This window comes from Eurypyga helias, unplaced genomic scaffold, assembly GCF_000690775.1.
Source record: "Eurypyga helias isolate BGI_N326 unplaced genomic scaffold, ASM69077v1 scaffold20709, whole genome shotgun sequence".
In the NCBI taxonomy this organism is placed as follows: domain Eukaryota; kingdom Metazoa; phylum Chordata; class Aves; order Eurypygiformes; family Eurypygidae; genus Eurypyga; species Eurypyga helias.
The window spans coordinates 1664-16259 of record NW_010271972.1 but is presented as its reverse complement, the minus strand read 5'-3'; the positions used below and the strand labels follow the sequence as shown (position 1 = coordinate 16259).

The following is a 14596-nucleotide window of genomic DNA, read 5'->3' as shown; positions in this document are numbered from 1 at the left end:
ATGTTTCCTTCTGGCTGCAGGACACTTACTGAGCTGTCTGGTCACTGCTGTTGACTTTCTCTGCCTGCGCAAGGAGCTTGCCAGGTCATGTGTTCAGGAACATTAACTGCCTTTCAACCCCACTGCCATCGCCAAGCGAGCGCAAGGGAGCGGGCAGGCACTCGGGGTGCTGCAAGCCAAAGGGCAATGGGCACAACAGCAGCAGTTACTGGCAAACATGCAAAACTCGCGGCTGGATCCAGCAGGGACTTTCTGAGATTAGGCTGGGCAAGGCAGGGGGTTGCTAGCACAAAGAAAACAGCCCCTCCCATGGCGATTCAGCCTGCAGTGGAATTCAAATGTCACAACTTGGGAATTTTCCATCTGAAGCCCCTTGTAAAATGAAAGGCACCTTGCCCTGCTCTGACTCCTGCCTGCGGAGAGGTTCAGTGCCAAAGTGAAAGGCTTCCTAAAAATGGGCTGATCTAGGGAGGGGGGCGATTTAGGAGCTATTGAGAAACAAGGAAGGACAAACAGTGTTAGGTCATTGCTTCTGCAAACACAGCCAAGGCTGTTCCTCTATAAAAGGGGGAGAAAGCGGATTCAGAGCCATCACAGACTTGGAGGGGACGGTCTGTGACCAAGGCTGCTGCACCCCCTCCCCGGCACCTGACTCCCCAGCTCAAGCATGAAACTCGTACTCTCTACTGTGCTGTCCTTCGGGATAGTGGGTAAGTGGCTGCTGAAAGCAGTTTTGGGGGAAAGGATGCATCAAAAGCCCCCAGGACCCCAGGCTTTCCCCCTAGACGAGGCTGTAGAGCGGCAAAGTAAAAGCCAGGATGTAAAAGCAAAGCCTGCCAGCTGCTTGCTTTGGCAGCGGTGGATCTCTGTCAACAAGGATGGTGTTTTGGGCACTAGTGACAGCAGCTTTTTCCTTGAGCCAGACCACGGAGGCTGGAGGGAGGGCTGCAGCTCCCCACAGCAACCTGTGGAGCACCCGGCTGGCACGGAGGAGGGATGCTCAGCACCCACTGCCAGGGAGGGGAGCGCTTGGGAGAGGCTCCACGCTCCTACTGCCACAGGGTGAAGGGAAAAATCACCTTCCCACAGGCTGCTGTGCTGGGAGAGGACCAGGGGTTCAGCCAGGGACAGAGAAACTAGAACAAGACCTCCCTGCCAAGCCAGCACGTGTATTGGGTGAAACCTGGAGGCAGTGACAGTAAGATAGGTTTTAAATAAAAGACTCCGCAAGCTCCCCTCCCTGCTCCTGCGCTGCTCCATCCCGCTGCTGCGGCTGCACTTTCCTCGGGCTCCCGGGTGTTTTATGCCTAAATTGTGCTGCTGCAGAGCTGGCTCTGCTTGAAGTAATTGTTTCTCCCCTCTCTGCTTGCAGTTTTGGCAGGCAAGGAGATTGCTGCTGTCTACAGCTGTTTTTTTTTAGGGGTCCCCTCCTCAAAATAGGCAGCGGGTCTCTTCTGACCCCCCTGTAAATTGCAGTGGTGATTATATTCCTCTAGTGGGAAGTGCTCCCTGTGCCCCTGGCATCCGAAAGTCCTCGGGCATCTTTGCTGAGTACTAGCAGGTGATGATGTCCTATTATCAGGGAAGCATCCCGTCTCCTCCCCTGCGTGGAAGGAGCCAAGAGGTGCACCAAAAGCTCTGTGGCAGGGGCTGTGGCACTCGGGCTCCTGCTGCCTTCCCGGTGTTCACCAGCGCAGCCGGCCTGACTCCCTCGAGAGGTCCCCGTCCAGTCGCTGCCCAGGGCAGGAGGGTTGCCAGCACTGGGTTAAGGTGACCACGGCTTTGGCTTGAAAACCATTGATGGTGGCAGTAGGAATTGAAGCTAAGGATTCTCCCCATGGCCAAATTCAGCACATGCCTTGGGAGGGGGGGAGGTGTCTGTTGGCAGGGTTCATGGCTCAAAAATCAAGTAATAGAGAATATTTCAGAGGTGAAGGAGAAAATTGAAACAGCACAGGTTAATCTGGAGATGTTTGCATGGAATGTGCCATCAGGAGGACGCTGTGCATACAGCCTCTGGTCTGCACACTCCTGCCAGGAAGGGGCAGAGTTAAGGTGAAGTGTGCCACACAGGCTGGCCACACGCTTTTAACCGCAAGTTTCTGATGTTTCTGGTGTGGAGGTTGCTGAGGGAGGAGTTAGTCTGTGTCCACCTGAGGTCTTTGGTTTGCTCCAGTCTCCCAGAGCAGCCAGTCAGCTGCATTTACTGTCTGGGGGACTCTTTGGAGAGAGGACTGTGGAGGTGGTATGGCATTTGTTACTGGGAGTAGTGGAGTAGGTGAGATGTAAAGAGACAGTTGAATAGATCACCTAGCTGCCAAAGAGGTCATGTATGGCAATGTACAGAATATAGCCTGGCCAGGTCAGAGCTGCTCTCCCTCTGGGTTATTTGCAAAGACGCTCCTTCAGTAGACTGCCTTTTCTCTCCATTTTTGCAAAGCTTGATTGCTACTGAAGCATGAGGTTTTGTTCTCCTGTTCTTGTGGGTGCTGCCATGAGCTCAGGCTGCTTGAATCATGATGCTGTGCAGGACATCCCTTACCCAGGGACAGGAATGATCGATGTTCCCCAAGGTGCACACGTCAGGCAAGAAAGCAACAGCTTTCCTCCCTGGCTTAGGAGATGTGCAAGGGAGACCCTGCACCCGGCCGTCACCTGAGGCCAGGGCTGCAGGGCACCAGCAATCCTGTATTCAGAGAGATGCCTTTTCTCCCCACGTGGTGCCTTTCTAACTCTCTGAGACTATTTATCTCTGGTTCTTTCTACAGCTCTGTGTTTTGCTGCTCCCCCCAAGGCAAGCATCAAGTGGTGCACAATATCCTCAGCAGAACAGAACAAATGCAATAATCTAAGGGACCTCATGCAACAGGAGAGCGTTACCTTGAATTGCGTGCAGAAAGCATCATACATGGACTGCATAAAAGCCATTTATGTGAGTGGGCAACAAATATCTGTGCTGGGCACTGAGGATGTTTCAGCAGCACGGAGAAGGTTGGGGTTTCCTTTGAGTCACTGGTTGTTACCTGTGACTGTAGGGAAGGACTCACCCACAAGGATCCGGGAGAGACTCCGGGGAAGTGTTTTTCCCTCATGCATCCCTACTCTTTGTTTATTGACCGAAATCTTTTTGTTGTTTAGAATAGTGAAGCAGATGCCATTAGCTTGGATGGTGGTCAAGTTTTTGAGGCAGGCCTCGCCCCCTACAAGCTGAAGCCCATTGCTGCTGAGGTCCATGAACAAAGTGAAGGTATATTTTCATGCAATATTTTTAAGCCAAGTGGTAACAAACTGATAGTGCAAAGGCTGTCCTTTTCACACAGTGCTCCCACATTATTTCTGCTGGGTGTCTGAGATATTACCCCTGGCCTCCAGATCCCAGAGGGGAAGGGGTGGGGGGCAGTTACACCAAAATATGAATCATCACCCATGGCCGTAGAGTGACTGCAATGGAAAGGGGCAGAGCCAGTGCCCCATTTCTGACATCAGCTGTGATGAAAGTCACTGATCTCATGATGATGCAGTGGGCAACAGCATTTGAGCAAAGACTTGCCAAAGAAGATTTGCCAAAAAGACTTGTTGAAGTGTCCTTACAAAACTACGGGCATGTCTAATGTCTGTCTAGTGGCAAAGCATTTTATGTGTGACAGTGTTTTCAGGTCACTTACCATTACACATTGTGACATGCGGCATTGGTTCAATACTGGCAGTGTAGCTCTTCCCTAAGGAAATGGGAAAGCCACGAGCATTCAAGAAAACCATTTGAAAGTGCAGCACTATTCTCTAAAATCAGAGCTTTGGCAGAATTTTACATGTTCCTAAGTCCTGCTTTTTCATTGCTTTCCTACTTTTTTCCTGCACTGCAGGCTCCACAACCAGCTACTATGCCGTGGCTGTCGTGAAGAAAGGAACAGACTTCTCAATAGCTGACTTGCAGGGCAAGACCTCCTGCCACACGGGCCTGGGCAGGTCTGCTGGCTGGAACATCCCAATTGGGACACTCCTCCACCGGGGAGACATCAAGTGGGATGGCAAAGACTCAGCTTCCATCGAGCAAGGTGAGGTGGGAATCTGCGAGATACATAGGCTGACACCAAGCCAGGGGTGGTGGTACACTGAACGTGATGTTGCCCAAACTGTGGAGGTCAGAGGTGGCTCAGAGAGCAGTTGAGTCACTAATATTCTTGATGCATCCACTCCCTTCCAGGCCCTTGTAAAAGTGAGTTTTAGGCTAACCAGTGCTTCTTTCTCATCCATAGCCGTGGCAAATTTTTTCTCTGCCAGCTGCGTGCCTGGTGCCACCACTGAACAAAAACTGTGCCGGCAGTGCAAGGGGGACTCCAAAACCAAATGCTCTCACACAGCACCTTATTCTGGATATTCTGGAGCTTTTCAGTGAGTGAAAGTTATTTTTCCTTTGGGGAAATATTCTAGCCCTGCCACATGGAAGCTGTCATTATATCAGGGAGGGCTGTGTTGTAATCAGGGGTCCTGAGGAAGTGAATTTATCGGACAACAGGGATTTCTGGTAATTAAAGATCCAATTAGTAATAACTGGCAGGCAGCTGGTGGGAGATGAGAGAGGCAGCTGGGTTGTATGGTTCTGCACCGACTTCGGAATACACAGCATTAGCATTGAGCCAAGTCTACCTGGGCTGTTTCTAAGAGCATTACTTCTCTGCCATTACATTTGCTTCCTTGCCAGCATGGGTTTTTTTGGGAAGCCTACTGTTCTGTGGTTGCAGTTTGAGCTGAAGTAATTTGCTGGAAGAGGAGGTTGGGAGCCACGATGTCTGTTTTTTTAACATCTCTTCTGTTCCTACCACCTGCAGATGTCTGAAAGATGGGAAAGGAGATGTGGCTTTTGTAAAACACACAACTGTTCAAGGTAGGCCTGTGAGACCACTTGCGTATCTCCTCTCCAGTCCAAAGTCTTGCTCCCACTCCATCTTGCAGTTAGTCTACACTGTGCAGACTTTCATTCCTCTCCAGGTTTACCCCAAATCTCTTCTCCTTTCATCTCTTGAAATGTTCTGCACACTGTGGACTGACTCATTCTTGTTATTGAAGAATATGATTGTGGCAGGTCCACTTTTTCTTCTTCGGGGTTCTTCTTTGAAGAAGGAAAACCTGATTGATTTAAGTCCAGTGGTATTATCATTGGTGCCATATCTCAGACCAGCTGTAACGTTACCACAGCAAACACAGGGTGAGCGATTGTGTAGGTAATTATGCTCACCATTGCTCTGGGAGGGATGTTGGAGGGAATTCAGCCCACAACAGGAATTCAGCAACTCTACAGGTCTTGTAGACAGAAGATGGCCTGGCACACCCAGTTCCTGCAGTGAGCTCAGTGGAGGCCCACCGAGATGGTCATAGGGCAGGGACACCTGTCCTGAAAGGAGATGCTCAGGGTGGTGGGATTAATCATCCTGGGGAAGATATGGCTTTGGGGGGACCTCAGAGCAGCCTGCCTGTGCCTAAAGGAGGTTAGCAAGAAGGTGGAGCCAAGATCTTGACAGAGGACGACAGTGGAAAGATGAAGAAGAATAATCATAAACTGAAACAAGAGAGTTTTGGACCAGACACAGGAGAAAATTTTTTCCCCTTGAGTACAGTCAAGTAGTGGGACAGGTTGCCCAGGACTCTCCATCCTTGGAGGTTTTCAAAATGCACCTGGAGCAACTTGGTCTGTCCCCGCTTTGTGCAGGGGCTTGGACTTGAGATCTTCAGGGGTCCCTTCCCACCTGAATTCTCCTGTAACCCCGTGATCTCTGACCTGGGCTCTGTTTTCAGCCTTGATGCTACTGGCCTTCACAGACAGTGTGTGGCTCCTGACTCTTCTTCTGCAAAGAATTCTTCCTCAAGCTCCACCAGAAATAAATTCATTACAAAGCTGCCCCAGACTGGCTTTTTTGTCTATTTTTGTGATGACACAACTCATGGTTCCTCCCTTCCTCCAGAAAATGCCCCGGAGGAGAAGGATGAGTACGAGTTGCTGTGTCTGGATGGCAGCCGTCAGCCTGTGGACAACTACAAAGTCTGCCACTGGGCCAGGGTGCCTGCTCACGCTGTTGTGGCTCGAGATGATAGCAAGGTTGAAGACATCTGGAGCTTTCTCTCAAAAGCACAGGTATCGTGAAGCTCTCCCTTCCTTCCCCTAGCATGCCCTCTTCTGTCCCCTGGCTTTGCTTGCTCTCTCCAGCTTTCCAAGCACTTTGGTACGGTCATTTGATGATTATTTTTCCTTTGTTGCAGGAAAAATTTGGCGTGGGCACAACCAGTGGCTTCCATCTCTTCGGGCCACCTGGCAAGAAGGACGTCAGCCTCAAAGACTTGCTTTTCAAAGACTCTGCTATAGCGCTGAAGCGTATTCCATCTCTGATGGATTCCCAGCTTTACCTGGGCTTTGAGTATTACAGTGCCATCCAGAGCCTTCAGAAAGGTAGGCAGGACATGAAATACAGTTGTCATGTCAGGGTGAGCTACATTGAAGAGAAGGGATCAGCAAATACATCTGGGCAAAAGAAATGTGATTTTTTCAAACACAGACCGTATTCTCTGCAAAATATTTCCTGAGAAGGGTATGATCATTAAAATCACACAATCTTCACAAACTTCACTTGAATCCATAAAAGGTATTTGTTGATTCCACAATCAAAATAGAATCATCACCACATCCACAAAGGTGGAGAATTTACACTCAATCCACCCCTCATTCCTTCACCACGATCAAAACAACCAAGATTTCCCCTGGTTATTTAGCTGGTGGTAGAGATTGGGCATGGTCAAAAATGCTGCTTAGAAAAGCCATTGCTGGGATGTAAAAGGAAGGAACATCCTGGGACACCAGGCCCAGTATTGGCCACTTGAGGGAAACGGTGTCCTTTATTTCCTTCTAGACTCATCAAGCATTTGCTGATGTCCTAGTTGGCTTTCTGAGAGTCAAACATCCCACAAACGGCCTCTGAAACCCACTTACCAAGTACAGTTGCTCAGAGATCTCTGGGGCAGGCTCAGCTGCTGTGGCATTTATGGAAGGGGATGCATGGACCTCGTGTGGCATCAAAACAGATAATTCAATGCCGCTTCATAGAACCATAACTAGATTGTATTTTTTCAGCTCAGTCTGGTCTTAGTCTCATAGTTGCCTGGGCTGTGAGGTCTGGAGAAACGCAAGCTATATTATAGGCAGCAATACCAAGTACTATTAATGCATGGTGGTTTAGTGGTTGCAGTGTTTTAGCTAAAATCTGCAGGAACGGCTTGTGTTATACAGAAATTCTCCTTTCCAACCTGTAAGTTGATTTCTGAGCATCCTTCAGCTTAAGAAACATCCTTTCTGTTCATGCCAGCCCAGGGCTTTTTAAACAAGAACCTCTTGTTAAAACTGGGCAGCAGCAGGTTCATGGCTGAGCCCCACACACTCAGAAAACGTTTTTTGCTTTTTTTCAGGGCTCTAGGCTTATCCTTTTTTTCCCCTTCTGCCGGTTTTACAGATCAGCTGGACTCCAACCGCAGAGAAAACAAGACGCGGTGGTGTGCAGTCGGCAAGAATGAGAAGAGCAAGTGTGACGTCTGGAGCGTGATGAGCAATGGGGAGGTGGAGTGCACCGTGGCAGACAAAACCAGTGACTGCATCATCAAGATCATGGTATGGCTTTTTTTCCTCCTCTTCTCCCCAGGATCCTTTCAGGTGGAGGGCAGCATTACTTCTTTCAGCCTGGGGACAGATGGGATGGGGAAGGGCGAATAGATTTTAAAATAAAATATTGGGAGCTTTGTGAGGTATAACCAATGGGCAGAAACCAACCTCATCACAAGAAAAAGGCTTGACAAGTTTTTAATGAATTTAACAATTTTCAAGGAAATTTATTGGACAGTGTTCTTTTTGAGGTCTCCTAGACAAAAAGCGATTTTCTGGCATGCAGTAACTTTTGATTTGGAAAAGGAAGGCGAAATACCGACTTTGTAAAATGTAGAGAAAACCGGTTGCCTGCTGAGGGGGGGTTCCATGGCATAGACAAGGATGCTGGTGGTAGTTCAGTGGGCTGGTGAGTACTGTGGAGACAGCACAGAATGCAAACTCGAAAGGACAGGTGAGAAAAGGAAGTCTGTCTGGCAGGGAAGCAGGCCAGGAGGGACACACGCCGAAGGCTGCGAGTGCCTGGGAAGCAGAACTGCCGCTGGAGGTGGTTACAAGTGCTCGGGAGCGATAATTTCAAAACTCCCTCTGCTTGCATCGCGAGAGCTGGACTGTCCGTGTGCTAAGGGGTGACCTCTCAGGTCCCCTTAGCTCTCAGCCTCTCTGCCTCACATCGAGGGCTTCTTTTACAACCTGATTTCTGAAAAGCGCGGTGGGGGGACATAGGGCATCATCCCCTCACTGCGCCATTTTCACTGCAGAAAGGCGAAGCAGATGCTATCAGCTTGGATGGAGGATTTGTCTACACTGCTGGCGTGTGCGGCTTGGTGCCAGTGATGGGAGAAAGCTATGAGGGTAAGCACAGCCCGGGCTGCCCCTCTGCGTCCCGGGTGGGGGGAACGGGACGGTGCAAAGGCACCGGTTTTGCTCTGAAATCTAGAAAGCAGCCTCAGCACTGCATGCTGCAGAGAACACGGTGCTGGGGGGCAGCTCTGCTCCCCGCTGCACACCTCGCCTTTCCACAAAGGTGGAACAACCCTGGGAGAGTGGGCATCGACAGTCTGGAATGCAGTGACCTCCAGCTTCTGTCTTTATTTTAAACATGACGTCCCTGTCCTTTAGCACCAGCCTCAGTAAAACTAGTTGGTTTAGCTCAGAGGAGCAGATAGAGGCTGTTCTGTCAATGCACAAGGTGTTATATGAAATAGGCAATTCCAGAAGGAAATTTCTCCAGAAATTAGTGAGTTCCATCCCTTTTTGGATTTGCCATATTCTTTATCTAACATCTAATTTCTCTCTCCCTCAGACGAGAGTCAATGCAGCAAAGCAGAAGGAGAACCAGGTAATTATTACCAACAGAGGGACAGAAAAGAGTTCTGATGAATGTAAATAGAAAAATGTATATGCAGTCATGAGTGGAGCACAAAATGGCCTGTCTCCACAAGAAGAGCCCCTGTGTTCAATGTAGATATTAAAAATCTGGGAGATGAATTTAGTAGTCGGATGGAAAGTCTGGGTCTGCAAGCAGGTATCAAGACAAAGCATAGGGTAAGCAGCAGGGATTTGTGCTTAGTTGCTGCTGTCTGAAGCATGGTCACACCGTAACAGTGCTGCAGACAGGGGAAGAGGGTCTGGGTTGTGGCTTTAGGAAGTTGTTCTTTATAGAAATGGAAAGAGGAGGAAGAGGGAAGGTTTTTGTCCTCTGCTAAACGGGGATAAGAAATCAGGAGGGGATAAGAAATCATCATGTACGTCTCGCCTTCTCACATACCCAAGTGTCAGAGTTTTGATGGGGCGGGGAGGAAATGTCAGGGATGATGATTTCCCAGGAGCATGGTGGGAGTAGAGGCATCACATCTGCAGATTCTTCTGTTGTCACTGCGTGGCAAATCATTTATAACTGCTAACTATTTCTGCTACGCTTTTTGTGGGTGCCCTCTCCCAAGTGGAGCCGATGATCTTGTCTGGGAGCGCAGTGGGATCCTTGGGTCAGTTCTTAATTTTCCCCTATTTTATCTTCTGAAAGCATCCTACTTTGCTGTGGCTGTTGTGAAGAAATCTGACAAGGATATCACATGGAACAACCTGCAGGGCAAGAAGTCATGCCACACCGCTGTCGGGAGAACTGCTGGCTGGAACATCCCCATGGGCTTGATCCACAACAGGACAGGGAGCTGCAATTTTGGTGAGTCGGGTTTTGCATCCCTTTTCTTGAGCTGGGAATTTGCTTGCAAAAATGTTTTCCCATCCTTCACATGATCTTCAAAGTTTTTTTCTGCCTCTAAGATTCCCACCTGGGGATGGGAAATGGAGAAGGCACTGTTGTTTAAGGTTTCACCAAGCAAAGTTTGAGGCTGTTGATGACTGCGTCAGAGTAAGATAGGGCACATCAGCTGCCTTGGGGGGGCTTTGCTTTTCTTCCACATCTCTCCCCATCCCTGTGCAGCCACCCAGAAGGTATTCGCAAAAAGGGAATGGAGGTTGCCCTGGGTATAGGGGGCCTGGTGCTTGTGCAGGGTGTGCAGTGGGGGTAAAGAATGGGTTTCTGAACCTTAGAAGGCAGGGGGAGGGCTGAGAACAGGGGAGAGAGGCTGATTTTCATTCAAGAACCTGGAAGGGACTGATCTGACTGCCTGAGAAAAAGGGGGTAAAAGTCTGCATTGGCTCTGGGCCTTTAGAGATTGTTCAGAAGATCAACTACATCCAACCTTCCAGCCGTGAGAATTATGGTCCAACAAAAATAATCTGGGAATATTACGGACCAAGGCAAATTAAGCATATAATTATTAAAAGGAAATCTCTAACCACAAGAAGCTACTGGTGTTAGTAAGTTTTAGAATCAGCCTCTCCATCCTCCTGCCTGCCTTTCCCACTGTTCCTTCTTCCCCCAGAACCCTGGCAAAGCTGCCAAACACAACTCTGACAACCTGCAAGGGCAGAGGAGGCTTGGGTTGGCTTGGCATGAGCTGGGAATTGTGTGCAGCAAAAACATTCTTCTTTTTATGTCAAGAGTGTGCTTAGCACAATGGAGCCTTAGGCCTTGCTCCACTGTCAATAATATCAAGTAATAAGTTTCACAGTGAAAAAACGGGTGCACACCATTTGCCATGCACCAGATCGTGCTCCTTCTCCCAGCCTGTTTCCAGCTCCCAGTGAGCACTAATACCAATTCAGCACAAGAACATATTATTAAAAGAAATCCTAACTTTTTGGTGCAGAAAAAGTGATTTTTTCCTATTCCTGCCTTCAGATGAATACTTCAGTGAAGGCTGTGCTCCTGGGTCTCCTCCAAACTCCCGTCTCTGCAAGCTCTGCCAGGGCTCAGCGGGGGTCCTGCCAGAGAAGTGTGTTGCCAACAGCCATGAGAAATACTATGGATACACGGGAGCTTTCCGGTAGGTGGTGGAAACGCTCAGGCTGCTCTCGGGTACCCTGGGGCTCATCACGGAGGTTATGGGTAGATCACATATGGGGTACGGCCTCATGTAGATGCCAGTTTGCTGACCTTCTCTTTTTCTCCATTACACTGCTGAAGGTATATATGTCTGTATTGTTATACATAGGCTATACCATTTCAAAACGAGGTAAAATAATCCCGTTCTGTAAAACTAACATCCTGGTGCCTCCAGGTGAACCTGGAGAGACAAAAGCATTTTGGCCAGACCTCTTTCAATGGCAGCAGTGCTACACTTTTAGCACAAATAAGGAGTGTGAAAAGATGGGGACCCGCAGACAATGCCGCCACTAGACACCCCGTTAAAAACGCTGCTTGCCTTAGTTAAAATGAGCCGTCCCCTAAAAAATGCAGTGACCAGAGGCCAGCCCTAGTGCCACGTCCTCCATACCTGCTCAGTATCAGCTGAAGTCTGAGTATTTCATATTTGGCATGAATTTAAAAAGAGAGTGAATCTTGTTTCATTTACATCTAACAGCAAAGAGACCCTGCTTCAGGCTTTGCAGTCTTTTTGGTGCAAGTTAGTATTTTTACAAAGCTATTAACGTGTGGAGGCAGGCATCGCAGAAAGCAAAGCAAATTCTGAACCTGCCCAAACTGCTTCTTTCTGACAGTAAAATAAATGGGCTACTGGATGGATGCATGTTTTTTTTCCAGAATGTGTGAAAAGACTGTGTTTTGGGTGTTCTGAAAATATTCATGGCAGGGATCCTAGACCTGGCTGCCCTCAGAGATTAATTTTACAAAATAAGACATAGGTCGGTATCAAATCTGCGGGAAAGAGCCAAGTTCAAGCACCCACATCACTTCCCTTTCTTTGTGCTTCCCAGGTGTCTGGTTGAGCGGGGAGATGTGGCTTTTATTAAGCATTCAATTGTCGAGGAAAATACTGATGGTAAGTGGTGATTCTGTTGCATTCATCTTGGCAGGGCTGCCTTCCCCATCTGCGTTACTTTTGTTCCCAGTGCAGGAGGTCATAGACAGCTTTACCTGCTTGTCCTCTCAATCTCACCCCTCCCACCAGAGGAGCAGAATTCCAGTGTCAGCACGTGCTATCTGCTCAGGGTGGCATTTCCCAGGCATTTCTGCAGAGAGACCTCCCCGCCAACTCTCACTTAATATCAGCCGCGCTGTTATTCAGGTGGTCCCTTACCCGCAGACTCCTTTTCACAGCACTCTAGCTCCCCGCTTGCTTGAAAATTAGAAGTTCAGTTCACGTTTCTGAAAGCAGTGGCTGAAGTTTTCCAAGCATTTCGGGAAAAAAAACCCCAAACGCAAGGAAGGAGATGTAACTGAATCTCCCAGCCTGCTCTGAGGGTCTGACATACCCCCCTGACTTTTCCTGAGTTTTACTTACAGCCTCCTACGCACGTGCCAGGTCTCCAAGTGCGAGTGCACATGCACGCAGGGACAAATGCTTAGGTGTTGTGAGCCTGACGTGCTTCTGCTACGCAAGATCTCTGAATCTCCAAACCAATTCTCTTTAAAGGTAAAAATAAAGAAGAATGGGCCAAAAATCTGAAAATGGACCAATTTGAGTTGCTGTGCACTGACGGGCAACGGGCAAATGTCATGGCTTACAGGGAATGCCACCTGGCCAAAGTGCCTACCCATGCTGTGATTGCACGTCCTGAGAAAGCTAAAAAAGTCCGTGAAGTGCTGGAGAGACAAGAGGTTAGTAGTACTGATAGTGGAAGGAACGTTCTGGTGTTGTTTCTATGCGGTGTGCTTGCGTTTTGCTGAGTTTCCCCAAGTCAGCGCAATGTGGAAGATTTTAACTTACTGGTATGGGGTGACAGCCTTGTCCCTTAGCCTCCCCCTTCCTCCATCCCTTCCGAGCTGCTCCTTCTCCTCTGACACCTTAGCAGACACACCGTTAGGTAACAGCTGGATTGCCGTGGTTGCTACTGTCATGCCACCCTTGTGTGACACGAGATGATCACCTCCTTCTCAGGCCATGCTCTTGCAGGCGTGTTTCAGAAACTCTTCAGAAACACTGACAGCGTTAACCAGTTGCTCCACCATCGGGGTCTGCTGAGAGATGCTTGGGAATTCAGCTCCCTTTGCTTTCAGCTCATGCCTAGGACCTGCGGGCAGCGCCTGCCGACGCGCTCGCCATGTAGTGACATGTTAAAATGGAAGAAAACTGTTCCGACAGTCGTGCCACAGCTGTGTCTATCACTGAGAGATCCCCCATCTAACCACACGGACAGAAGATTCAATCCTACATTTCTTGAGCTGGGTTGGGGGCTCCCCGGGGCGATGGTGAAGAACCAGGAGTCAGAGCTGGGCTGGTACAAGGCTGAATCTTGCCAGCTTTCTGCTTTCTACATACACTTACCTCTTTGTGCCTTTTTTTCAGAAACTGTTTGGAACAAAAGGAATCGAGAAAGACAGGTTCAGTATGTTTGAGTCTGAAACCAAGGACCTTCTGTTTAAAGACTTGACCAAGTGTCTGGTCAAACTCCGCGATGGAATAACGTACAGGGAATTCCTTGGAGAACAGTACTATGCTTCAGTTTCTAGCCTCAATACCTGCAATCCATCAGGTAACTATAACAGCCCCAGGAAAAAGCCCTTGAATTGCAGTTCTTAGCCTCACAGGCACGGGCAGTTCCTTCTGTAGCTGTCCATTCAATTTTTTTAAAGCAAAATGAGGATAATCTCATGAAGATGCCAGTATACTTTTCTCAAAGTTCCTTGGATGAACTGAAAATGGTCTTGAAGTCTGGTCTGGCATCAAGGAGAATCAAAGATTTTTACTCACGTTTAGAAAATAGGCACTTTGAGGAATAGTGAAAAGAACCCACCCTGTCCCATCAGTGCATGTTCAGTGCAATCTGTGGTTAATACACACTTTTTTGTGGCACACAGTGTGCTTTCCCACGCGATGACGTTGTTGGCATGGCTGGTGGGATGGGAGTGTTTAAAGGCAGGACCTGAACTTCTCCCTGTCCTTTCCCTTTTTAGATCTTCTCCAGGTGTGCACCTTCCTTGAGGACAAGTAGTGAGATGGGAAGGACGTTTGCTGGAGTGGGAGGAAACTTCAAGCCATGACTCCTCTTGTGCCCTCAGCACCGAACACCGGCCCGCAGAGAGCCCTCTGCCTTCACTGCTTTCTCTGCGCTTCCTCATCACTCTGAAAGCGGCTGTTTGAGACTTCACCGTTCTCTGCTGCCATCACAGCAAGAAATAAAATCTCAAATATAAATGGGTGTCCTGAGGTTTTTCAAAATGGTCCTTAAGCCCATTCCTTCCTCGGTACCTCTCGCTGTAGGACAGTGCCAGGTACCGGTGTGGCTATTGCTGCCCATTAGAGAAATTGGATTCAACGTTTGCCAAAGCAAAATGGATTAAATTTTCCCTAGAGCCTAATATACAGATGTTTTATACTCTCTGTGCTTTTGCTTCATTCAGGTTATTCCACTATCTCCTCAGCAGATGACAGTTGCTCAGTGTGGTTGGGACACAGGAAGAGACAGTGTTTATGTCAGGGAAGC

At 48.7% G+C, this 14596-nt stretch overlaps 1 protein-coding gene across 1 annotated transcript; it reads left to right on the top strand.

Annotated features, from left to right (window-relative positions):
* The first annotated feature begins 365 nt into the window (after positions 1–365).
* LOC104515125 (ovotransferrin-like) lies at positions 366–14302 on the top strand. Its single transcript, XM_010158982.1, has 17 exons — positions 366–710; positions 2769–2932; positions 3139–3247; positions 3864–4055; positions 4257–4392; positions 4830–4885; positions 5961–6130; positions 6256–6442; positions 7497–7651; positions 8404–8497; positions 8949–8984; positions 9669–9827; positions 10893–11037; positions 11927–11991; positions 12586–12770; positions 13459–13645; positions 14067–14302. The coding sequence occupies exons 1-17, from the start codon at positions 668–670 to the stop codon at positions 14102–14104; spliced, it is 2121 nt and encodes a 706-aa protein (XP_010157284.1). The 5' UTR covers positions 366–667; the 3' UTR covers positions 14105–14302.
* The last annotated feature ends 294 nt before the right edge of the window (positions 14303–14596 follow it).